This window comes from Polyodon spathula, chromosome 2 (genome assembly GCF_017654505.1).
Source record: "Polyodon spathula isolate WHYD16114869_AA chromosome 2, ASM1765450v1, whole genome shotgun sequence".
NCBI lineage: Eukaryota > Metazoa > Chordata > Actinopteri > Acipenseriformes > Polyodontidae > Polyodon > Polyodon spathula.
This window is the reverse complement of record NC_054535.1, coordinates 12,744,188-12,769,089: the sequence shown is the minus strand read 5'-3', so window position 1 is coordinate 12,769,089 and position 24,902 is coordinate 12,744,188. Positions and strand designations below refer to the sequence as shown.

Sequence of the window (24,902 nt, the reverse complement as noted above, 5' to 3'; positions counted from 1 at the left end):
TGTAATTAAATTCAGAAACTGTATAATGAGAACTGGGACACTTTCACTTAAAAAAGGTAAGCACATGTCTAGTCACCATGGAAGAGCAAGCAGTTGTATTGAAAGCAATGTTTCACTATTCACATAGGGCAAAATACTTTATGGGATTTCTTTTTTTTTTTTTTTGTGCCTTTTGAAGGTATAGTAATTATTATTTAATTGTAAAATGTCCCATAACATCTGGATGATTTCATTTTATTGTTGGAAAAACACCAGTAAGAAAGTTATGTTTATGTGTTGATTATGGAAAGTGGGGATACAACTGCAGACATGTCTTATCATGTGGTATTGTTTTAAAAAATACATTTCAAAAGTGTTTTACTAATCAATTTTCAACTAGTGTCTTTTTGACCATAGAAGGTGTGGGGAGAGTATTTTCATCTCCACTTCAGTCATCCATGAAGGTAAAGGCAGGTGTGTGTGTGTGTGTGTGCGTGTGTGTGTGAAGACACCAAACAGTTTTGCTAATACTGTGTTAACCCTGTATTAGGAGATATTGTTTGTTTTCCTCAGGATATAGATACAACTTAAATGAAAGTAATTCTGTTTCACAACTGTGCAACATATCAATAAAATGATTTTTGTGTGGTGCTTAGTAGAGCCCAAACGTCATAAATTGTATTTTATAGGTTGACAAAAATAACTTGACAGTTACTTAAGAATGTGAAGGAGCATTCAGAAACCTTTGACAATAGTTTATAATCCCTTTTACAGTGTGTTACTGTGTAAATGCAAAGAAGTTTACCATATTTCTTCACATTGTTTCTTAGGGGTGGTGAATTTCATTATGAAGACCAGATTGATCATATGTATTGTTGCGTTTTATATAACAGTGTTGGGTATGTGTGATTTTTGTCAGTTTTACAAAAAAATAACAAAGCCTAATTGTATTAGTTATTCAAAGAAATATAAAGTATACAAACTCTCAGGGGCATTAGTTGCTCAACTGTATTTGTAGTCCATTTATTTACAGTGTATAAAATCCAGCAGTGTAATTCCATTAATAACATCGTACATAACTATTTATAACTTTATCTACATTTTATTGGTATGAATTTAAAACTTTTTTTTTTTTTTCCTGATTTCACATTTACACCAACAAAGTTTCAATAAGTCCTAAAATGTCAATACTTTCTAATATTTTCTTCAGTTTGCCTGGGAGACAGCATCCAACAGCTTATGGCTGATAAGGAAACAATTATCAAGATAGCAGCTTCTGGCAAATGTGAGTTCATTAAGTATAAAATAACTGCAGTGACTAACAATATTATTTATAAACTTTAAAAAATTACAGACAATATCCTTTGTAATCATATGGGTTGAAACTTGAATGGTAAAGTAAGAGTAAAGAACAAATATTTTTAAGTACACCTGTTATAAACTTCTGAGTAGAGCGTCATTATTCCACAAGAAGATGAGTCGTTATCCCACAGGAAGATGTCCTCAAAAGCTAATGGGGAAGGCTGAAACTCACTTGCACCGACAACATACATTCTAAGCTGCAAAAAGAATCTCAAACACATTTTAAAAATGTCTTCATACACAACAACTTTCATGCACAGCGTTCACTGCCTGTAGATAATTGACCATGTCTATTGTAAGAGCCCTTGTCTGTCATTTCTAACATCTAACTTTTCCTGTTGATTATCTAGCAGGTAACGATCGCTGTGTCAGACATTATAAATACTAAAACATCTTATTTTTTTGTTTTCTTCTTATCCATTTGATCACTCTGAAAATTAGAGGCTTAAGAAACGAGGTTCACAGTTCACGTACTGTAACCCTTTTTATTATCATTGTTTATTTATTTATTTATTTATTTATTAGTCTTAAACATCTTAGCTTTTTACAGTGCCTGATCTTTTGAGAAACTTGATTACAAATATGCAGCCATAATAATGGAGTCCATATGTCCTATCGGTAAGAAAAAAAAAAAAAAAAAACATGCTTTATTTATTTATTTATTTATTTATTTTAAGTACTATCTATTATTTTCCAATATATTTGTAAGTAGTGATTGAAGCATAATGTTATTTAAGTGGTATTTTAGCTGTTTCCTTTACAGCAGGGGTCTCCAGCCCTAGTCCTGGAGAGCCCCTATCCAGCAGGTTTTATAGGTGTCTTTACATCATCAGTGTCTAAAGATCTGGAACACCTGTTAATCTTGACTAATTAAGCCAATAATTGGTTCAGTTAAGTAACTGAGAGATTGGTTGAAATGAAAACCAGCAGCCACAGTAGCTCTCCAGGACCAGGGTTGGAGACCCCTGCTTTACAGCAAAGCTGGCTGTGTTTCTTTACAGTACAATAATTACATTATAACAAAAATATAGATTATTAGAAAACACATTCTACATCAAATACGTTTTAACACAAGGTCACTGAAATGCAGGCTTTGAATCCAATCTGCACATTACAATTCCATGATAAGCTTCTCCAAAGCAGCCACTGTTCTACTGTACCTGTTGTGTGTATCTGCTAGTTAAGTTCATGGTGTTTCTGGGTTTTGCTTGCATTTTCAGTGATTCAGTGTTCAGCGGCTATTGATGTAATTCTGCTTATGGATGGTTCATACAGCATTGGAAAAGGAAGCTTTGAAAGATCTAAACACTTTGCATCCAAAGTATGTGAATTGCTTGACATAAATCCAGACAGGGTAAGGAAAAAGAACATGTAAAAAAAAGTATCAGTGGCAAATAAAATGTAGTGATCTATGATGCATTTCAGATCAACTTAAGCTTTGAAAACATTATTGAATTCTAAATGCAGTTGCTGTTCTTCTCTGTTTTAACAGGTGCAGATTGGAGTGATACAACACAGTTCCAAATCTACTTCAGAATTTGCTTTAGATGCTTATCCAACAAGAGAAGAAGCAAAAGAAGCCATCAAAAATATTCACTATAGGTAGGAGAACTGCAGTACGAAGGAAGCCTCTTAACAAACCAAGGGCAAGGTTTGTCTCTTCAAAGAGAGTCGCGTTGTTGTCCATATTCCATGTCGGTTTACATGTACTCCTTGCATAGAACCCCTTTCATCATGTTCTTCGCTGTCCCCTGTGTTAGTACATAATTTTTTAGCTTTATTGCATACCATTGAGTTTTCAAAATACGGGAGCCTTTGTAAGCTGAAATCTCATACCTGTCAACCTTTGAAAATACAAAATCGACAGTGTGTGGGGGGGGGGGGGGGAGTTGCAGGTGCGTGGCTAAGTATGTGATCTTCGCGCACTGAATGCATGCCTGCCACAGGACTCCCCTGGGTCCTACACTCTGCTAGATACACACAGGGATTGCAGTAACCACACACCAGCCATGACTTTTGTAGAACTAAAGGTTTGCTGACATAAGTGGGTTGAAGAGTAGAATACAGGAGAAAATCTGTCCAGGGATATGTCCGGGAGAAGGTTCCGAAATACGGGAGACTCCCGGTGAATACAGGAGTGTTGACAGGTCTGTTGTTGTATCAAAAATAGCTCAGGCTCTACTACAGGGGTGGGCAATTCCAGTACTGGAGGGCCGGTGTCCCTCCTGGCTTTTGTTCCATGTGCTCTAAATTACTTAATTAGACCCAAAGTTGGTCATAATTGGTCCAATTCTGTAATTTAGAGCAAAGTTAGATACCGATATCTGGACTGAATGTTTGTCTTAATTTCTTCAAGGAATGGTTTCATGATTATAAAATCTTTTCAGGTTTGGACTTTCTAACACTACGTAAGAATACAGTTCAAATTGCAATTTATAGATCTTTAAATGCTTAACATTTGCTCTTGGATTCAAATTGAAAACAAATTAATTTAATATAAAAAAAAACAGAAAACACAGATGCTAGAAACACTCCCCTGCAACGAGTCTTGAAACAAGTTATTTCAAATTAAGTCTTAATTCTTAGTGCACTTTCTTTTAAAAAATATTGCAAATTCCAAATAAGAGCATATGAACTTGGGTGTTGTTAGCATGGGTAACAGGTGCCATGCAGCCACAGAAAATATGGCCAAATGGACACTTGTTCAGATTTTGTAATAAATTCTAGACCGCAGGTGCGAGGTTTTGAATTGTGCAGGGTTTGTTCACCTAGATTTTTAACAAAATGTTATGAAAGGCAAGAATGCATGACATAAATATAATCACAATATGTGCTGCTCAATTCTCAAATGGGCTTTGTAAATGAAACAATGTGACATAATGTTCACCATTCACTCCTAACAGGATGCATTTTCTTTCCATTAACCTGTAAGTGGTGAGTAATATTGATGACAGGTATCCTGGCTGCTGCTGATTATTTTGGTGGACAGGTTATTTTCAAGACCAGAAATGATTCAATGTCAGTTTGTCAAAAAATGATTCTGCAGCTGTTTTCTTTGCAAATTGTATAACCTCTCAGCATTTTCAAGTCATGATATCAGGTTTGAGTTGTGTCATACACACCCCAGCACTCATACCTGCATTATTATATTACAAAACAACAAGTATGGTCAATTTAGGGAAAATATTTGTCAAGTAAAATGCATAACATTCTGATGAAATTTAAAAGAAGTCTAATTCAAACTTCAAAAAGTCTGTTTCATTAATACTAATGAGATCATTAGCCAAAACCTTTATCTACCTAACTAACCATAAGTAAACTAATTAAGAGTTCCTGCACATGGAATGAAATCACACATTAACTGAAACACATGTTACTATACAAACTTTATCAGTACCATACTGCAAACTGCTTCCACAACTTCAAAACAAGACTATTGAAATCCAAGTCAAAGCTTTGAACATCTCTGTTCTAAAATGAAACTGCTGCTGATAAGCTGACTTACAGATTTACAAGCTTTATCCAGGTGTTCACTAGTGTACATCGTTTACACTATTGAAATAAATGATGGGATGTATTTATTTTTCTTTTTAGAGGGGGGAGTACAAAAATTGGTCGTGCCATTAAGCATGTTCTGAGAAAAGGATTCCAAGGGGGAAGGAATGAAGTTCCTAAGATTATGATACTACTTACAGATGGGAAATCGCAGGACAACATTATTCCACCAGCCATTTTTGCAAAGAGAAGTGGAATAACCCTATTTGCAGTGGGAATCAAACATCCGCAGTAAGATCTTTTTTTTTTTTTTTTTTATTCCCAGGATCTGCTGTGTGGGAAAAGCTGCATGGTATGGGTTATCTTTTTTAACAAATGTTGTTATTTTACAGTATACTCTGAAGCCAATAAAAATGTGACTTTAATTAACAGTGTTGCCTGATGTGATGTATGAATATCATTAACCTGATTGCCTCTTCTTTTTTGTCATTCCTTGTAGATGGAAAGTATTACACAGTGTCGCAAGCGAGCCCAGTGAGATGTATGTCTTCTTTGCTGAACACTATGATGATGCAGTAAATGGACTTTATACAACTTTAACACAGATCAGTGTTTGCAATGACATTCCACCTTGTAGGTGACGCTACCTTTTATTCCACTTGACTCACGGTGTAATATAGCCATGCTATTTGAATGTGCCATTTTTCTCAAGAAGACATCAGTAGAGCTGTAGATACACAAACTTGTAATAACATTGTAATAACTGGGTAATTACCCACGTGTTCTGTATTTACATGTTAAGTACTGGTAGAATACAGTGTTTCATTACATGCAAACGGCCTATGCCATGGTGATACACTGTAAATAACTGGTAGCAAAAAACAACTGTATTGTTCCTCTTTAGAAGCAGGAACCATTGTTATTAGAACTGTCAATGTGTTTGGAAGGGAAGCAGAGGAGAAAGAAGGCGGCTTGGGGTTTCCCTGGCAAACAATACTATAGCTGCCTCTGATTAACTATTAGCGGGCCAGCATGCTCTATGTATTTTTTAATTTTACTTTTAATTTAAATTGGTATGGTGACATTCAAATTGTGTTCTACAGATGTGTTTATTTTTCGGCATTGTTTAGTATTTGTTAAGGGTCTGCCAGTAATGTATAGTACAGTGCTGTACAGTGTCTCTGTTCTTCCCCAGCATGTTATGTGGAGTCTCAGAACTGCCTGAGAACAACCATAGAGGCTCAGAAAGAGTACAAGGGAAATCATATTTGCTGGAAGGGCAAAAGTACAGGATTATATGTTAAACCCATGGCTAGTATATGTCCTGTCTATGGGTAAGTAATGTTGGATCCAGACATGAACTGTATGACAAAGTCCCAGTGTGTAAAATCATCTTGCTTTGTATTATTGCCTCCAATAGTAAAATGATTGTGGTGGACTGGTGAATAAATAAATAAATAAATAAATAACCGAACTAACAAGCAAGTACAGTAATTCTGAAAATGGACAAATTATGTAAATAAATAAATAAATAGTACATGATTTGTATTAATTCTGTGAACATTTTATTTATGTAAAACCTAATTCTATAGATGAGATCAATCTAAAATAATGAATTGATCATCGAATAAAACATTGCTTATCCTACCCATAAATATTCATGATAAGTTAACTTGTTTTCTTTAAATTCTAGGTGGAAACGGGTAGAAAATAAAATACATAGCCGATGTCACCGAACACTGTGTCCAGGTATCAAAAAATCCAGTCACTGTAAAAGCAACTAAATTAATATAAATGATATAACTATTTGTATTATTTGTGATTAAAACTACAGGGAACACTGAATTATACCTTAGTCTAAAACAAAAGGTATTGTTTATTTCTTTAGTGACCCAGTTATTTCTTTATTTGCCCATTGAGCCCAATGCTTCATTTACAAGGGGGTCCTGGAAAACAATAAAAGGATCATTGCAATGTACAAAGAAAAAAATAAAACTTAATAAGCAGCATATAGAGATGAAAGCATAGTATACATAAGACATACGCTATTAAGTAGAGTATAATATTTGGAATTACCAAAGACTTCCAGAATACAAAACAATAACAGATTTACAAAATGAATATCCATGTTTGTTGAGGCAAAAAAAGTCATTGAATAACCATTACATGCATTCTAGATCCCTGTGAGTCCAGTCCCTGTCTCAACGGAGGAACCTGCATTACAGAAAGTGTGGAAGAGTTCAGCTGCCTGTGTACCCTTGGCTATGGGGGAGATAAGCATTGTGGTATGTTTCCCTTACCAAATGGATATACATTTTATCAACAAGAGCATCTACCCAAATACTGTATTGTACTAATACAAATTCAAGTACAAGCACTAAACAGAATGTTTGTTTTTGTGTTTAGATTATATATGTATATATATATATATATATATATATATATATATATATATATATATATATATATATATATATATAGTACTGTGCAAAAGTTTTAGGCGGGTGTCAAAAAATGTAAGAATGCTTTCAAAAGACATGTTAATAGATTATATTTATCAATTAACAAAATGCAAAGTGAGCGAACAGATGAAAAATCTACATCAAATCAATATTTGGTGTGACCACCCTTTGCCTTCAAAACAGCATCAATTCTTCTAGGTACACTTGCACACAGTTTTTGAAGGAACTCGGCAGGTAGGTTGGCCCAAACATCTTGGAGAACTAACCACAGTTCTTCTGTGGATTTAGGCAGCCCCAGTTGCTTCTCTCTCTTCATGTAATCCCAGACGGACTCGATGATGTTGAGATCAGGGCTCTGTGGGGGAAATACCATCACTTCCAGGACTGCTTGTTCTTCTTTATGCTGAAGATAGTTCTTAATGACTTTCGCTGTATGTTTGGGGTCGTTGTCAAGCTGCAGAATAAATTTGGGGCCAATCAGATGCCTCCCTGATGGTATTGCATGATGGATAAGTATCTGCCTGTACTTCTCAGCATTGAGGAGACCATTAATTCTGACCAAATCCTCAACTCCATTTGCAGAAATGCAGCCCCAAACTTGCAAGGAACCTCCACCATGCTTCACTGTTGCCTGCAGACACTCATTCGTGTACCGCTCTCCAGCCCTTCGGTGAACAAACTGCCTTCTGCGACAGCCAAATATTTCAAATTTTGACTCATTAGTCCAGAGCACCTGCTGTCATTTTTCTGCACCCCAGTTCCTGTGTTTTCATGCATAGTTGAGTCGCTTGGCCTTGTTTCCACTTCGGAGGTATTGCTTTTTGGCCGCAAGTCTTCCACGAAGACCACTTCTGACCAGACTTCTCCGGACAGTAGATGGGTGTACCAGGGTCCCACTATTTTCTGCCAATTCTGAGCTGATGGCATTGCTGGATATCTTCCGATTGTGAAGGGAAGTAAGCATGATGTGTCTTTCATCTGCTGCAGTAAGTTTCCTTGGCCGACCACTGCATCTACGGTCCTCAACGTTGCCCGTTTCTTTGTGCTTCTTCAAAAGAGCTTGGACAGCACATCTGGAAACCCCTATCTGCCTTGAAATTTAGGGAGAGACGTTGCTGGTGCAGTATAACTACCTTGTGTCTTGTTGCTGTGCTCCGTCTTCCCATGGTGTATGACTTTTGACAGTAAACTGCCTTCAGCAACCTCACTTTGTTAGCTGAGTTTGGCTGTTCCTCACCCAGTTTTATTCCTCCTACACAGCTGTTTCTGTTTCAGTTAATGATTGTGTTTCAACCTACATATTGAATTGATGATCATTAGCACCTGTTTGGTATAATTGTTTAATCATACACCTGACTATATGCCTACAAAATCCTTGACTTTGTGCAAGTGTACCAAGAAGAATTGATGCTGTTTTGAAGGCAAAGGGTGGTCACACCAAATATGGATTTGATTTAGATTTTTCTTCTGTTTACTCACTTTGCATTTAGTTAATTGATAAATAAAATCTATTAACATGTCCATTTTTGAAAGCATTCTTACTTTACAGCATTTTTCACACCTGCCTAAAACTTTTGATCAGTACAGTATATACACACACTGAACAAAAATATAAACGCAACATGCAACAATTTCAAAGATTTTACTGAGTTACAGTTCATATAAGGAAATCAGTCAATTGAAATAAATTCATAAGGCCCTAATCTATGGATTTCACTTGACTGGGAATACAGATATGAATCTGTTGGTCACACCTTAAAAAAAAATGGTAGGGGCGTGGATCAGAAAACCAGTCAGTATCTGGTGTGACCAACATTTGCATCATGCAGCGCGACACATCTCCTTCGCATATAGTTGATCAGGCTGTTGATTGTGGCCTGTGGAATGTTGTCCCACTCCTCTTCAATGGCTGTGCAAAGTTGCTGGATATTGGCGGGAATTGGAACACGCTGTCGTACATGTCGATCCAGAGCATACCAAACATGCTCAATGGGTGATACCAAACATGCTCACTGGGACATTTTCAGCTTCCAGGAATTGTGTACAGATCCTTGCGACATGGGGCTGTGCATCATCATGCTGAAACATGAGGTGATGGCGGAGAATGAATGGCACGACAATGGGCCTCAGGATCTCATCACGGTGTCTCTGTGCATTCAAATTGCCATCAATAAAATGCAATTGTGTTCATTGTTTGTAGCTTATGCCTTCCCATACCATAACCCCACCGCCACCATTGGGAACCCTGTTCACAACTTTGACATCAACAAACCTCTCGCCCACACGATGCCATACAAGCTGTCTGCCATCTGCCTGGTACAGTTGAAACCGGGATTCATCCGTGAAGAGCACACTTCTCCAGCGTGCCAGTGGCCATCGAAGGTGAGCATTTGCCCACTGAAGTCGGTTAGTATGCCGAACTACAGTCAGGTCAAGACCCCGGTGAGGACGACGAGCACGCAGATTAACTTCCCTGAGATGGTTTTTGACAGTTTGTGCAGAAATTCTTTGGTTGAGCAAACCCACAGTTTCATCAGCTGTCCGAGTGGCTGGTCTCAGACGATCCCGCAGGTGAAGAAGCCGGATGTGGATGTCCTGGGCTGGCGTGGTTACATGTGGTCTGCGGTTGTGAGGCCGGTTGGATGTACTGCCAAATTCTCTAAAACAACGTTGGAGGCGGCTTATGGTAGAGAAATGAACATTCAATTCTCCGGCAACAGCTCTGGTGGACATTCCTGCTGTCAGCACTGGAGACATCTGTGGCATTGTGCTGTGTGACAAAACTGCACATTTTAGCGTGGCCTTTTTACTGTGCCCAGCACAAGGTGCACCTGTGTAATGATCATGCTGTTTAATCAGCTTCTTGATATTCCACACCTGTCAGGTGGATGGATTACCTTGGCAAAGGAGAAATGCTCACTAACAGGGATGTAAACAAAATTTGAGAGAAATAAGCTTTTTGTGCAAATAGAACATTTTTGGGATCTTTTATTTCAGCTCATGAAACATGGGACCAACATTTTACATGTTGCGTTTATATTTTTGTTCTGTGTGTGTGTGTCATATATAGATATATATACTATATTATATATATATATAATAATATATATTATATAATATATATATATATATATATATATATATATATATCATCAAAAGTGCAAAGTAGTTTTTCAAAGTGCTTGTGTGGAACAATGTTAAAGACTATTTCCTATTTATTTTTTACAGCTGGAACCAGATACCTCAGTAAGTATTGTATCCTATTAGACTGTATGACATTAAGCCAATTATCTTTAGGTGGTAATAAACTATATACATCTGCTTGCATTCTTCAGTACCTGCAGGACTAGTGGAATGCACAGTTGATCTGATCTTCTTGCTAGATGGATCCTGGAATATGGGCTTAGAAGGATTTCTCATAGCTAAAGATTTTATCAAAAGACTTGTTCAGTCTGTGTTTGATTCCACCACCAAAGTCCAAATTGCAGTTGCCCAGTATGGAGATAAAGTCAACATGGAAATCCCCATTGGACGCTATGGCACTGTCTTGGATTTGATGAAGGACATAGACAATATTCACTTTAGAGGAGGCAACACTTTCACAGGAAGAGCTCTGGATTACATTGCGGAATATGGTTTCAGATCTACACAGGGGTCTAGAACGGAGGTCCCCCATGTTTTGGTGGTATTGTCCAATTCAAAGTCACATGACTCGGTAAATCTTCCTGCAGACAATGCCAGAGAGAGGGAAATATTCATTCTAACTGTCAGCAGGAGCAGATTGTTCAGTGAAATGAACCTCATCACTGGAGACTCACGTCTGGTGTTTACCTTCAGTGATCCGCAGGAGCTGTATGGCAAAGTTATGGAACTTAGAACAAAAATATGTGGATTAAATACAGCGGGTAAGATAAAGATAATTTTGTTTCTCCCTTTCTCAATATGATGTGTAGTATGAATAGATTAGGCAATACCAATTTGTATTAGCAGTTTCAGTTGACGTAATAATTTGTATTTGCCTACATGACAATATTTTATGATAAATGTTTTCCCCAAATGTTATAAATGTGAATAAAGTATAAGCTGCTACATAGTTAATTAAATTCATATTCCTGACATACTTTTATATTTATGTTTAAACTCTAAAGGACAACTGTCTTTAATGTATGTATAGAAAACCTGGACACATTATATATATATATATATATATATATATATATATATATATATATATATATATATATATATATATAGCCTTCAATCAAGTTTAAAATAAAAACACCCACATATCTTGTTTACACAGGCTGTTATTCAAAGACTCTGGACCTGGTATTTGCTTTGGATGCATCCCATAAAGTTGGAAGGCATGACTTTCGTCACATCAAAGGCTTTGTTAAAAACATAATTTCACAGTTCGACATTGACGCTGACCTCACCCAGATCGGACTGGTGATTTATAGTGACAAGCCCCGGACAGTCTTCAACTTGGATACCTTTGACAGTGAGGGGAAAATGAAGAAAAGTGTAAGTCTGGCTCCATATTTAGGTGGAAACGCACAGACTGGTAAAGCCCTGCAGTATATAACAGAAGACACTTTTAGTGCCCGAAAGGGTGGCAGACTGGGAATCCAAAAAGCTGTTGTTTTAATAACAGACGGACAAAGTACAGATGAGGTCACTACTGTTGCTGAGCAACTAAGACAACATGGAGTTACTGTTCTCTTGACTGGAGTGGGGGAGGCCCAGTCACAGACTCTTCTGAGAATAGCTGGGAACCCCAAGTTCATGATTCCAGTACCTGCCTATGAACATTTAAAACATTATGAGGCTAACCTAGTACAAAAGATATGTGAAGGTAAGTACTGCTTTAACTGTTGCTTCATAAATTCAATGGTTTGAATCTTATTGACCTGACTGACCTGACAAAGCAGTAATTCACTGCAGTCCAGTACGGCTTTTGACTTAGTCACAGCCACTTGTGTTCTTTCCCTAGATATGTAACCCAAAGCAACCCAATGCAATATAACATTAAGTTGTTATCATAACCCTGGTTCCCTGAAAAAGAAATGTAACCATTATCTAATAGCTATTTATCTCCTAAAGACCCAGAACCTGAATAATATATCAAAACTGCTCGTCAGAGCCTGTGACGCAGTCTTGCCTGCCCCCGATGGCATATAAAGACAGCACACACAGATCTCGTCATCATTTTTCCTACAAGCCTGCTGCAATCATGGTCGCAGCGACCTTGATCATTAAAGGTTAATGATTACATTTCTGTTTCAGGGAACCAGTGTTATGATAATAACTTAACGTTCCCTATCAAGTCCAAAATGTAACCATTACCTAATTGGTATGCATACCAAAGCCGTCGCAGAGCAATATTGCAGAACTACTGGAATGCTACAAGGCTAAGCCAAAGGCTACCTTGCACGTTACAATTTGGAATGCCAGTTCCCTAGTCCCCAGCCAGGATTTTGTGGATCTATGGCATTCAGTCTATAGAACCTGGTAAAAGTATGGGGAGTAGTCCACACTGCTGCATTGAAAATGTCTGTGACAGATGCACCCTGGAAAAAAGCCCACAAAACTGCCATGCCCCTGGTGGAATGGGCAGTGAGCTTTTCTAGAGGGGCAAGCTGGCTCACTGATAGGCAGTCTTGACTGTGTCTGTCATTCATTTAGATAGCCTCTGCTTAGACAAGGTGTGGCAGAGCACAGCTCTGCTCTTTAGAAATTGGCAGGGATGGGGTTAAATTCCCCTACCTGCCTGGGTTCATTGTGTTCAGGTGGCTGGGGTTGATTAGATGATTAGTTTAATTAACGATCAATCAGCACCCAGCCACCTGACATAAAAGGAGGCCTCTGCTTCCCATTAAAGAGGAGGGAGTTGAGGAAGCAGGTTGGTGGTTTGTTGTGGTATTTTTGAAAGTTTGAAAGTTTGAAAGTTTTCAATCCAGTGAAGGCATTGCCCAGCCTGGAAACCTTTATTTTTGTGAATTTTGTTTTTTGTTTTATTTGTGTTTAAAGATTTTTTGTTTTGCCCTTGTGCACCTGTATTTTTGTTTATTTATAATAAAATTAGTTTTTTTTTTTTTTAACTACAGACTGTTTCTGGGCCTCTATCCACTCGCCAGCCCACCACATATGGTAATAGAAGTGGGATAGCGCCACCTAGAGGCTCAGAGCGGTATTATTATTTTTTTTTTTTTGGAATTTTTGGGATAATTTTTTTTTTTTAACATAGGAAAGAAGAGCAGACAGCGGCAAAGGCAGGACAAGCAGCAGCTGAAGAAATGTAAGCTGCTGCAGCCACCGCTGGAGGACCCGACCAGCCTCTTCCCCTGGTGTTCCTGGTGCGGGAAGGAGGACCATTGTTGGCGGTCCTGCCCAGATGTGCCACCGGCAAACTGGTGTGGCCGGTGTGAGGAGGACGGCCACAACTGGGCAGGATGCCCCTACAACCAGGCCCAGGAGGAGGTGCAGTGTTCACCCCGGGCATCAGGGGCCACCCCACTACCTCCAGCACCACCACCTTCACCACCGTCCCAGGAGATCTGGGACTGGTTGATGCACCCTGAGGCAGACCTCGTCCACGATCTCCCCATAGTTATCAACACGCTGTGGCGTCGAGATGGGGAGAGGTGGGAACAATGGAAGGAACAACACCACCCGACGTCCTTCCCAGAGGTTGCCCTCATGGTGGTTAATTACCTGGCGGTAGACATGGGAGATGCCCCGGTCACTCCAATAAAGAGGGGTGAGCCACCTTCCCGAGAGCCAGAGAGGGGTGAGCCGCCTTCCCGAGAGCCAGAGAGGGGTGAGGAGCTGCCTGTCGTCCCAGAGCCAGAGAGGGAGGAGGAGGAGCCGCCGCCTCCCAGAGCCCGAGAGGGAGGAGGAGGAGCCGCCGCTCCCAGAGCCCAGAGGGGAGGAGCCGCCGCTCCCAGAGCCCAGAGGGGAGGAGCTATGGCCCAAGGATGCCTGCCATGCACCGTTCAGGGATGACGCATCCGCATCTCCTGGGGTCGCCTGCTGCTCCGCATCGCCTGGGGCTGCTGGTGTCTCCTTTTTGTTTTTTAGGCCTCCAGAGGGTCCGCCATCGCCGCCTCCTCCACGAGAGGGAGCCGGGCCGCCGTCGTCGCCGTGCTACCTTGGAGATTCGGGGGCCCCCTCAACCAAAGAAGTCTTGGGGGCTCCGACATCAACCCCGTCCACCACCACCCACCAAAACAGCCCACCCAAGGGACATAATTGGACTCTTGGGGGGGGGGTACATGGGGGGAGGTATGTGGCAGAGCACAGCTCTGCTCTTTAGAAATTGGCAGGGATGGGGTTAAATTCCCCTACCTGCCTGAGTTCATTGTGTTCAGGTGGCTGGGGTTGATTAGATGATTAGTTTAATTAACGATCAATCAGCACCCAGCCACCTGACATAAAAGGAGGCCTCTGCTTCCCATTAAAGAGGAGGGAGTTGAGGAAGCAGGTTGGTGGTTTGATGTGGTATTTTTGAAAGTTTGAAAGTTTTGAATCCAGTGAAGGCATTGCCCAGCCTGGAAACCTTTATTTTTGTGAATTTTGTTTTTTGTTTTATTTGTGTTTAAAGATTTTTTGTTTTGCCCTTGTGCACCTGTATTTTTGTTTATTTATAATAAAATTAGTTTTTTTTTTTTTTAACTGCAGACTGTTTCTGGGCCTCTATCCACTCGCCAGCCTGCCACACAAGGTTTCACCCCATAACAGACAAAAAACTGTTCAGACTGCCTCCAGCTCTGTGTTCTGTCCACATAATACTCTACAGCTTATGGAGCTGTCGCATCCTGTCATACTGGAAAGGAGGTGAATGGTCAGCCACAGACTGGCTGATGTGGAGTGCCGAGATAGTTTTCAGCAAAAAACTAGGATTGGTATGAAGCATAATCTTTGTCCTGGCTTCTGCAAAAATTAAACAGGCTTTCACATTCTAAAATGCTTGCATCTCACTCACCCGACTACAGTTATTATCCTCCACTGGCAGATTGGCCTTGCACATGTCACAGGGATAGAACCCAGGCATGCTGCAAGCAGCAGCACAGTGCACATTACTGTAAAACTGCCTTAGCACCGATTCACTACGGTACCATTGGTACTGTGTGGTACCAAAATTTGAACTGGAATGGTACCAGAGGTACTAGTCGGTTCAGTACCGGTCAGTTCAGTATCAGTGCAGTGACTTTCACCGGGTCAGTATGGTACAGTACCCTCTGTACAGTATGTGAACTATGGTACGGTACCCTAGGTACAGTACGGTTCGGTACCGATGTGGTATTCGGATGGTAACCAGTCAGTTCGGTACCAGTTTGGTGACTTGCACTGGGTTGGTATGGTATGGTACCGGTGCTTTAACCTCGTTCCCTGAGGAACGGAGCAGGTCTGTGACCTTTACTTGTCTACTCTGTTTGCATTACCGCAGGAAGCAGTATACAAGGATGCCCACCTGTATAAGCTTCCTTCTTAACCACACAGTAAATATATGTACAATACTGAGGGAAGCCTGCTTGTTAGAGCCCTTCATAATGGTACTGCATGCAGGCACCAAGACATAAGAACATAAGAACATAAGAAAGTTTACAAACGAGAGGAGGCCATTCGGCCCATCTTGCTCGTTTGGTTGTTAGTAGCTTATTGATCCCAAAATCTCATCAAGCAGCTTCTTGAAGGATCCCAGGGTGTCAGCTTCAACAACATTACTGGGGAGTTGATTCCAGACCCTCACAATTCTCTGTGTAAAAAAGTGTCTCCTATTTTCTGTTCTGAATGCCCCTTTTTCTAAACTCCATTTGTGACCCCTGGTCCTTGTTTCTTTTTTCAGGCTGAAAAAGTCCCTTGCGTCGACACTGTCAATACCTTTTAGAATTTTGAATGCTTGAATTAGGTTGCCACGTAGTCTTCTTTGTTCAAGACTGAACAGATTCAATTCTTTTAGCCTGTCTGCATATGACATGCCTTTTAAGCCCGGAATAATTCTGGTCGCTCTTCTTTGCACTCTTTCTAGAGCAGCAATATCTTTTTTATAGCGAGGTGACCAGAACTGCACACAATATTCAAGATGAGGTCTTACTAGTGCATTGTACAGTTTTAACATTACTTCCCTTGATTTAAATTCAACACTTTTCACAATGTATCCGAGCATCTTGTTAGCCTTTTTTATAGCTTCCCCACATTGTCTAGATGAAGACATTTCTGAGTCAACAAAAACTCCTAGGTCTTTTTCATAGATTCCTTCTCCAATTTCAATATCTCCCATATGATATTTATAATGTACATTTTTATTTCCTGCGTGCAGTACCTTACACTTTTCTCTATTAAATGTCATTTGCCATGTATCTGCCCAGTTCTGAATCTTGTCTAGATCATTTTGAATGACCTTTGCTGCTGCAACAGTGTTTGCCACTCCTCCTACTTTTGTGTCGTCTGCAAATTTAACAAGTTTGCTTACTATACCAGAATCTAAATCATTAATGTAGATTAGGAATAGCAGAGGACCTAATACTGATCCCTGTGGTACACCGCTGGTTACCACACTCCATTCTGAGGTTTTTCCTCTAATCAGTACTTTCTGTTTTCTACATGTTAACCACTCCCTAATCCATGTACATGTGTTTCCTTGAATCCCAACTGCGTTCAGTTTGAGAATTAATCTTTTGTGCGGGACTTTGTCAAAAGCTTTCTGGAAATCTAAATAAACCATGTCATATGCTTTGCAATTATCCATTATCGATGTTGCATCCTCAAAAAAATCAAGCAAGTTAGTTAGGCACGATCTCCCTTTCCTAAAACCATGTTGACTGTCTCCCAGTACCCTGTTACCATATAGGTAATTTTCCATTTTGGATCTTATTATAGTTTCCATAAGTTTGCATATAATAGAAGTCAGGCTTACTGGTCTGTAGTTACCTGGTTCAGTTTTGTTTCCCTTTTTGTGGATCGGTATTACGTTTGCAATTTTCCAGTCTGTCGGTACCACCCCTGTGTCAAGAGACTGCTGCATGATCTTGGTTAGCGGTTTGTAAATTACTTCTTTCATTTCTTTGAGTACTACTGGGAGGATCTCATCCGGCCCAGGGGATTTGTTTATTTTAAGAGCTCCTAGTCCCTTTAACACTTCTGCCTCAGTTATGCTAAAGTTATTTAAAACTGGATAGGAACTGGATGACATGTGGGGCATGTTGTCAGTATCTTCCTTTGTAAAAACTTGTGAAAAGTAATCATTTAACATATTTGCTATTTTTTTTTCTTCCTCTATGATTTTGCCATTTGTATCTCTTAAACATTTAATCTCCTCTTTGAATGTTCTCTTGCTGTTGTAATATTGGAAAAACATTTTGGAATTGGTTTTAGCTCCCTTAGCAATGTTCATTTCTATTTCTCTCTTGGCCTTTCTAACTTCCTTTTTGACTTGCATTTGCAGTTCTGTGTACTCTTTCTGTGTACTTTCTTTTTGGTCCTTTTTTAATGCTCTGTAAAGTGCCTTTTTTCGCTGAATATTTTTTTTAATTGATCTATTAAACCATTTTGGCAATTTAGTTTTACATTTAGATTTGTCTACTTTAGGGATATAATTGTTTTGCGCCTCTAGTACTACGTTTTTGAAGAACAACCATCCTTCTTCTGTGGGTGTTTTCTCTATTTTACTCCAATCTACTTCTGTTAGTCTCTGTTTCATACCTTCATAGTTTGCTTTTCTAAAATTGTAAACCTTAGCTTTAGTCTTTACTTTTGGGGATTTAAAAAACACTTCAAATGAGACCATGTTGTGGTCTGAGTTTGCCAGTGGTTCTCTGACCTCTGTTTTAGTTATTCTATCTTCGTTATTTGAAAAGACTAAATCAAGGCATGCCTCCCCTCTAGTGGGTGCCTTCACAAATTGTGTTAGGAAGCAGTCATTTGTCATTTCCACCATTTCTATTTCATCCTTCGCGCTACCCACCGGGTTTTCCCATTTTATTTGGGGGAAGTTGAAATCCCCCATTAGTATGGCTTCTCCTTTGCTACACACATTTCTAATGTCATTGTATAACAGATTATTGTGCTCACCGTCTGAATCTGGCGGTCTATAGCATGCTCCTATTATTATGCCTTTTGAATTTTTGTCTGTTATTCTGACCCATATTGATTCGGTTTTATTTTCTTTGTCCAGGTTTAACACCTGGGCTTCAAGACTGTTTCTTATGTATAGCGCTACCCCTCCTCCTCTTCTGTCCTGCCTGTCTTTCCTATACAGTGTATACCCACAAATATTATATTCGTCCCCATCACTCTCAGATAACCACGTTTCTGTAACACCTATCACATCATAGTTACCTGTTAGTGCAGTAGCTTCAAGTTCTAGAATTTTGTTTCTGATACTTCTAGCATTTAGATAAATACATTTAATGGTTGTCTTACCTGAGTTGTTGTTCTTGTTTTGATGCGGTCTCCCTTCTGTTTTTTTGTTGATTTCTCCCCCCTTCCTTTCTAGTTTAAATGCTTCCGAACCTGCTCGAGGATCTTTTCTCCAAGTAGACTAGTTCCCTTGTTATTTAAATGCAGTCCATCCCGTCTATACAGATAGTCCTCGTTGTAGAATGTGGTCCAATGATCAAGATAGGTGAAGCCTTCCCGTGTGCACCACGTCTTCAACCATTCGTTTTGATTAATTATTTCCAGCTGTCCATATGGTCCTTTGCAAGGTGCGGGTAGTATACCAGAAAATACCACAGTTTTGTTTTTCTCTTTTAATTTCCTTCCTAGCTCTCTGAATTTGTTTTGCAGGGATTTTGGTCTGTCTCTTCCAATGTTGTTTGTACCGATGTGGACGACTACTACCGGGTCGTCTCCTGTTCGTTCTAGGAGCCTGTCCACGTTTTCAGTGATGTGCTTGACCGAGGCTCCCGGAAGGCAGCACACTGTTGTAGTAAGGGGGTCCAAACTGCGAACTGAACTTGCTGTGTTTCTCAATATGGAGTCCCCAACAATCATGACCTCCCTTCTTTTTACTGTCTTGTCACCACTGTCAATAGGGTCCTGGATGTTGTTCCTTTCATTCTCTTGTTGTTGGTTCTGCTCATCACAATTCTGAAGTGACTCAAATCTGTTGGTTGTTTTGATTTCTGGTGGTGTTTGACGAAGTTTCTTTTTTTCCCTGCTTCTGCCTACCTGAACCCAGCTGTTCTGACCTTCTATCTCCCTGGTGGCTTTCAGTCTGTTAGGGGTGATGCAGACTTCCATGAATTGTGGGTGTGCCAGTTCCTCAAGATCCTGTTGCTGTCTCACTTCTTCCAGCTCCATTTCTAGCATGCTTACTAGTTTATGCAAATCCTGGATCGCGCGGCACTTTACGCACACTTGGTTTAGCTCTGCTGGGTTTTCTCGGATTTCCCACATCAAGCAGGTGTCACAGATTACTGGCTTGAATTACGGCAATGAATGGCGCGTATCTCAGTCAACGCGGACTTCTGTGAAAAAAATGAAAATATACAAAAGAGAAAGAAAATTTCTCACAGAAAACAGTAACAATACAATTAACTTTCAAAAAGTGAATTTTATTTTTAAACTTTTTTTTTGTTTTACTTTTGTTTAACTCCAGCTGGAGCTATAGCTGCCTGTGAGGAGAGCACAAGTCAGCCGAGTCAAGTTACTTGAACCCTGGGAAGGGGCGACAGAAGCCACCAGCTTCATGCGGGACACAAGGCAGCTGGGGGATGTAACAAGCAACAGGCTGTGTGCAAAAATTACATGTGATTAGACAAACTAATAACAACGTTAATAATTATCGCTTTAATAGTGTAATACACGATTAGCAGTAATAAGCTGTGGTTTGCAGTGCGCAGGTGTAGAGGTGACGCAATGTGTAAACAGATGACAAACAACAAAGTTCATGGTCCAAACAATTCTTTGTTTGTTTTTAATCCGGGTCAATCCCTGTCATACACAGCAATGTACATTGCACAGTGAAACCATGGGGTTCAGTCCCAAAATAATAATAAACACAGTATCAACACACAGAGAACACAAATACGATCACAAGTCTAGAGTGAGTGCTAACGTGCAAGTGGTGAAATACAATTTATTCATGAACAGTAGTGCAATGGTGTCCAGGTTAGTATTGGCCTTTATTGACAGCTCCCAGAACATGTTAGCCATCTAATAATGACAAATGTGTACAATTAGAATGGCAAACAAAACAAACACGAAACACTCATGGTTACTCTACAGTCCTTCAGCAGTTCTCTCTCAACCATAACAAAGGAGCAGTTTGGCCACATCCCCTTTTGTATCTTCAGGTTAGCAAGTGCAATCGCTTTCCCTCCAATCCACGATTGACATATCGCCTCCCGTCTGGGGCAATGACTTTGGTGTACAGTGACTCTGCTCCTTTTCTAGATAGCAGACTTTCACCTTTCACTGGAATGAATTGCCAAACCATTCAGTCCAGGGAACACAGTGCCCTCACAGGTCAGGAGGGAGATTTATTACCAAGATTCATTCTTTCACATAAGCAGATAAAAGTAGCATGTACTCATCCATAGCTCTCCTGTCAGGTTCCACTGAAAGGAAAAATGATGACAAGATCTGTGTGTGCAGTTTTATATGCCCTTAGGGGCGGGCAAGACTGCATCACAGGCTCTGACGAGCAGCTTTGCTATGTTATTCAGATTCTGGGTTTTAAGAGATAAGTACCCATTAGATAATGGTTACCTTTCATACTTGATAGGGAACTCAGAACCATGTGGGAACTTTGTGACCCCACCCAATGAGACTAATACTTCATGTGTTTGTCATGGCAGCCACAGATGGAGGTACACTATATGATTTACATAAAAGAGTGCAATAATATTCTTGCCTCGTGTTTGAGGAGCACAGGTCCCTTGTAAAGGTATGTACCCCTGATCCCTGCCTGAATAGAGGGGTCTGTGTAGTAAGGAATGGAAGTTAGAGCTGCCAGCGCTATGGATCCATTGTGATGATTTTAAAAAAGAAAAAAAAAAAAAAAAGTTAATATAAACCAAATACACAGGCCCCAATTCACAAAGCTTTAAATGCTAAGTTTAAATAAAGATTTAGTATACAACAGATGTAAAATTTTCTAGACTGATGTTAAAGAAGGCACCAACAGTTAACAATTTCCATTCTAGAGTTTTGTGAGTGGTATTAATGTAAATTTGTTAGATCATCACGTTTGGCTTCTCTCTCTTTTCCAGGACTCTCTCAGCATATGTTCTTCTGGCCATGACATGGGTCTATGATCACGATAGTCCTGTTTTAGGTACCTGGGGTGCTTAATTAGAGACTGCTCACATCAGGACAAACCTAATACAGGCTATAAAGGGATAGTCCCCCATGCCAAACGATGGTGGTGACTAAAACAGCTTGGAGTGTCACCATGAATACCACTGAGTATTACTGACATGTCAAAAATGTATTTGTGCTGGTTTTAGAATATCCTCTATGAACATAGATAAATGCGTGTGCATGTTACTATCTTAAAGAAGACTCAAGACAGCTGTTGGAAAAAGCCAAAATTCCAATATGATGTCATTTGTTTCTTTCCAGAATCAGGCAATGATCTCAGAACAATATATTTAGATAAAACAGAAGTATAATTGTCAACTGATTATAAAACACTAAAGAGAAATACATCACACAAGGAAGGCTGTTGAGTGGGAACCCATTATTAAAGAAGACACAAACATGTTATTTTGTGTAAAAATGTGCTTGTTCAAATGATAATACATTACAGTATTTTTTTACTTGTGTTTCTCTTGATTGTGTAATGGAACAGCACGCTGCATTCTAAAAAAAAATCTTACTATGAAGGGATATTCATGTAAGTATTTTCAAGACTGCCATTGCAACCTGTATATTTAGTAACAAGTCATTTTTCTTGGCGTATGTAAGTTTACTATTTTAGAGCAAAATACTTTTAATTTTAGAACACTTACCTTTTATGATATCTGCAGTAGTTGTGAACAGCTGTGAGTGTTGTTGCTCAAATATTGAATTTTGTTAATTTTCTTTTGTATGACCTTCTAAATTAAACTTTAAAAACAAACAAAAAAAAACTACAATACTTCTTTCAAGCCACTGAATTACAAGTCTTAGTTGTTTATTTCTGATTTGGTAACTTTTTGGGTACATTTCTCCATTCTGAAAAAATTGTGCTCATGAGAGAAGTAAATAGCTTTGAGAATTTAGCCTTGGTGTACTTACAGAAAACGGCATTAAGCCATTCCTTATCATTAAAGAAAGAGGGCTCATTATTCCTTATAGCTGTAATTAGATTTGCTGTAATAAAAACCCATGAGTAACGTGGTAACTCAGATGTGAGTGTTCCATAGAGATAAATAATGCAATACTGGTTGTAAATAGTACCAGAACATATAGAAGTTAGGACCTTTACTATAGAAATTAATGTACTCAAAAATGCATTTCTATGAGGTGGAATTATTTTTAATATTAATTTGCTTCATGTACTTTTGTTTATGTTTAAATATATAACGCTGTGTCAAAGCAAATAGCAAGATCTGTAGGCATTATAGGAACAACAAAAATTATATTAAGTACAGTGGCAGAAATTCAGCTACTACATAATCAACCAAACATAAATCAATTAAATTAGTCAAGCAAATAAAAAAAAAAAAAACTAATCGTGATTAATCTCGCAAGTAAACATTTTAATCTTACTTAGTCTTGATTTTAATCGCATATTTAATTGATACAATTACTGCATCCATCTCATTTGTTTTATTATTATTATTATTATTATTATTATTATTATTATTATTATTATTATTATTATTATTATTATTATTATTTATTGGCATATTACTGATGATATTATTATTAGTCGTACTAGTAGTTGTAGTATTTTAAAGGTCTTCTTATTACCTATAAGGTTTTATATGGTCTTAGACCTCATCTTCAAGATCTGCAGATCCCATATGTCCCTGGTCGTTCCCTGAGATCAGCTAATCTTCTGACAGTCCCTAAAATGTGTTTGAACTCTGTCTGTGCCAGAGCATTTAGTTATAATGCCTCTCATCTTTGGAACTTGGTCCCGAGGAATGCTAACACAATTGAATCTTTTAAATCCTGTTTGAAAATGTATTTGTTTGGGTCTGTTTATTTGTAGCTGGATTATATGTTAGACACCTGCTTTTTTTATATATCTTTTGAAAAGAGCCCTTGAATGATTGCATGAAGAGCGCTACAGAAGTAAAATTTGTATTTTATTATTATTATTATTAATTATACAAAAAAGAAAGCATAAAGAAACTGTTGTCTTATTTCTTTATAGTTGTATATTTATTTACACAGAATTATACAGAAACTTAAATGTGTCTTAATATGTCTTTTTGAGGTCGTAAATGATAATTTTAACAACTTTGGTTGACGAGTTAGTGTTACCTCAGTCAAATAATAGGTAATTTGAAATTTTTCCTTTAAAACTAGCAAGGAAATTTTCCAATAAAAATGACTTTTTCTCTAAGAGAAAATAAATTAAAATTTTAACAGATTTATTTTATGTCGTAAATATTACCAATATCAGAGGAATCTATATATATATATATATATATATATATACACACACACACACACACAGTGCCTATAGAAAGTCTACATCCCCTTTCAAAATGTTCACCTTTTGTTGCCTTATAGCCTGGAATTAAAATGCACTAAAATAGTTAATTTTTTTTTAGAAATTTGTAGAAAATTAAATACAAATAAAAACTGAAATAGCTTAGTTGGATAAGTGTCCACCCCTGTTGTAATAGCAATCCTAAATTAGCTCAGGTGTAACAAATCACCTTCAAAATCACACACCAAGTTAAGTGGCCTCCACCTGTGTTAAACTGTAGTGATTCACATGATTTCAGGATAAATTTAGCGGTTCCTGTAAATTAAAGGGGGTGTAGACTTTCTACAGGCACAGTATATGTTATATTCTCATACTTAGCTTCATTCATGGGCTTGCAGCGATCTTGAATTTCTAAAAGCTTACTCTCGAAATTGACCTGTTTTGTTGTGTTGCTAGAAAGTGTATTTTGAGAAGTGGGTTTAGAACACAGGTGGTGCTTCAGATTAGATGTAGCCTACATTTGTGATACTGAAAGTTTCAATTTGACAGTAGATACGTCAAAGTAATTTTTTTAAAATAAACTTCCTATCCACAACAAGTCCTTCACTTTTAGTACTTTGCTCCATAATGCAGTTATATGACTAACTTTGTATGCAAACACAGACTGCACTCATTGAGCTGCATGCACTCAAGCATATGTGATGCAGGGAATGTTACGCTATGCTAAAAGGGTCAAGACAAAGGAGTGCGATTTAACACATGTTAAAAAAATTAATCTCCAAAGAAATTAATACTTAATCGCTGTTAACTGCGATTACTTGACAGCCCTAAATGACTGTGTAAAAGAACCTTATACATGCACCGTAGTTTCAAGAAAATACTTAAGAATGTTTTGTAGCTATAAATTAATTACCAATAATTCTTTTTTTATGGGTTATATAGAATTTAACTGCATGTGATTATAGTGAACATGTTATCTAGCATATAAAACACTGGCACAAGCTGGT

The 24,902-nt window shown here is 38.5% G+C and overlaps 1 protein-coding gene across 1 annotated transcript; it reads left to right on the top strand.

Annotated features, from left to right (window-relative positions):
* The first annotated feature begins 387 nt into the window (after positions 1–387).
* On the top strand, positions 388–22,950 carry LOC121330355 (von Willebrand factor A domain-containing protein 2-like). Its single transcript, XM_041276821.1, has 14 exons — positions 388–443; positions 810–878; positions 1,190–1,264; positions 2,562–2,695; positions 2,834–2,943; positions 4,936–5,127; positions 5,336–5,469; positions 6,032–6,170; positions 6,530–6,585; positions 7,014–7,121; positions 10,527–10,544; positions 10,634–11,203; positions 11,602–12,153; positions 21,518–22,950. Exons 2-14 carry the CDS (start codon positions 827–829, stop codon positions 21,547–21,549), a joined length of 2,172 nt encoding a protein of 723 aa, XP_041132755.1. The 5' UTR covers positions 388–443; positions 810–826; the 3' UTR covers positions 21,550–22,950.
* The last annotated feature ends 1,952 nt before the right edge of the window (positions 22,951–24,902 follow it).

Bases quoted from the DNA above. Each gene is read 5' to 3' on its own strand.
- LOC121330355 (XM_041276821.1), top strand. From the start codon at position 827: ATGAAGACCAGATTGATCATATGTATTGTTGCGTTTTATATAACAGTG. The intron at 1,265-2,561 runs GTGAGTTCATTA...TTGCATTTTCAG, and splicing joins GATAGCAGCTTCTGGCAAAT to TGATTCAGTGTTCAGCGGCT. The intron at 2,696-2,833 runs GTAAGGAAAAAG...CTGTTTTAACAG, and splicing joins TTGACATAAATCCAGACAGG to GTGCAGATTGGAGTGATACA.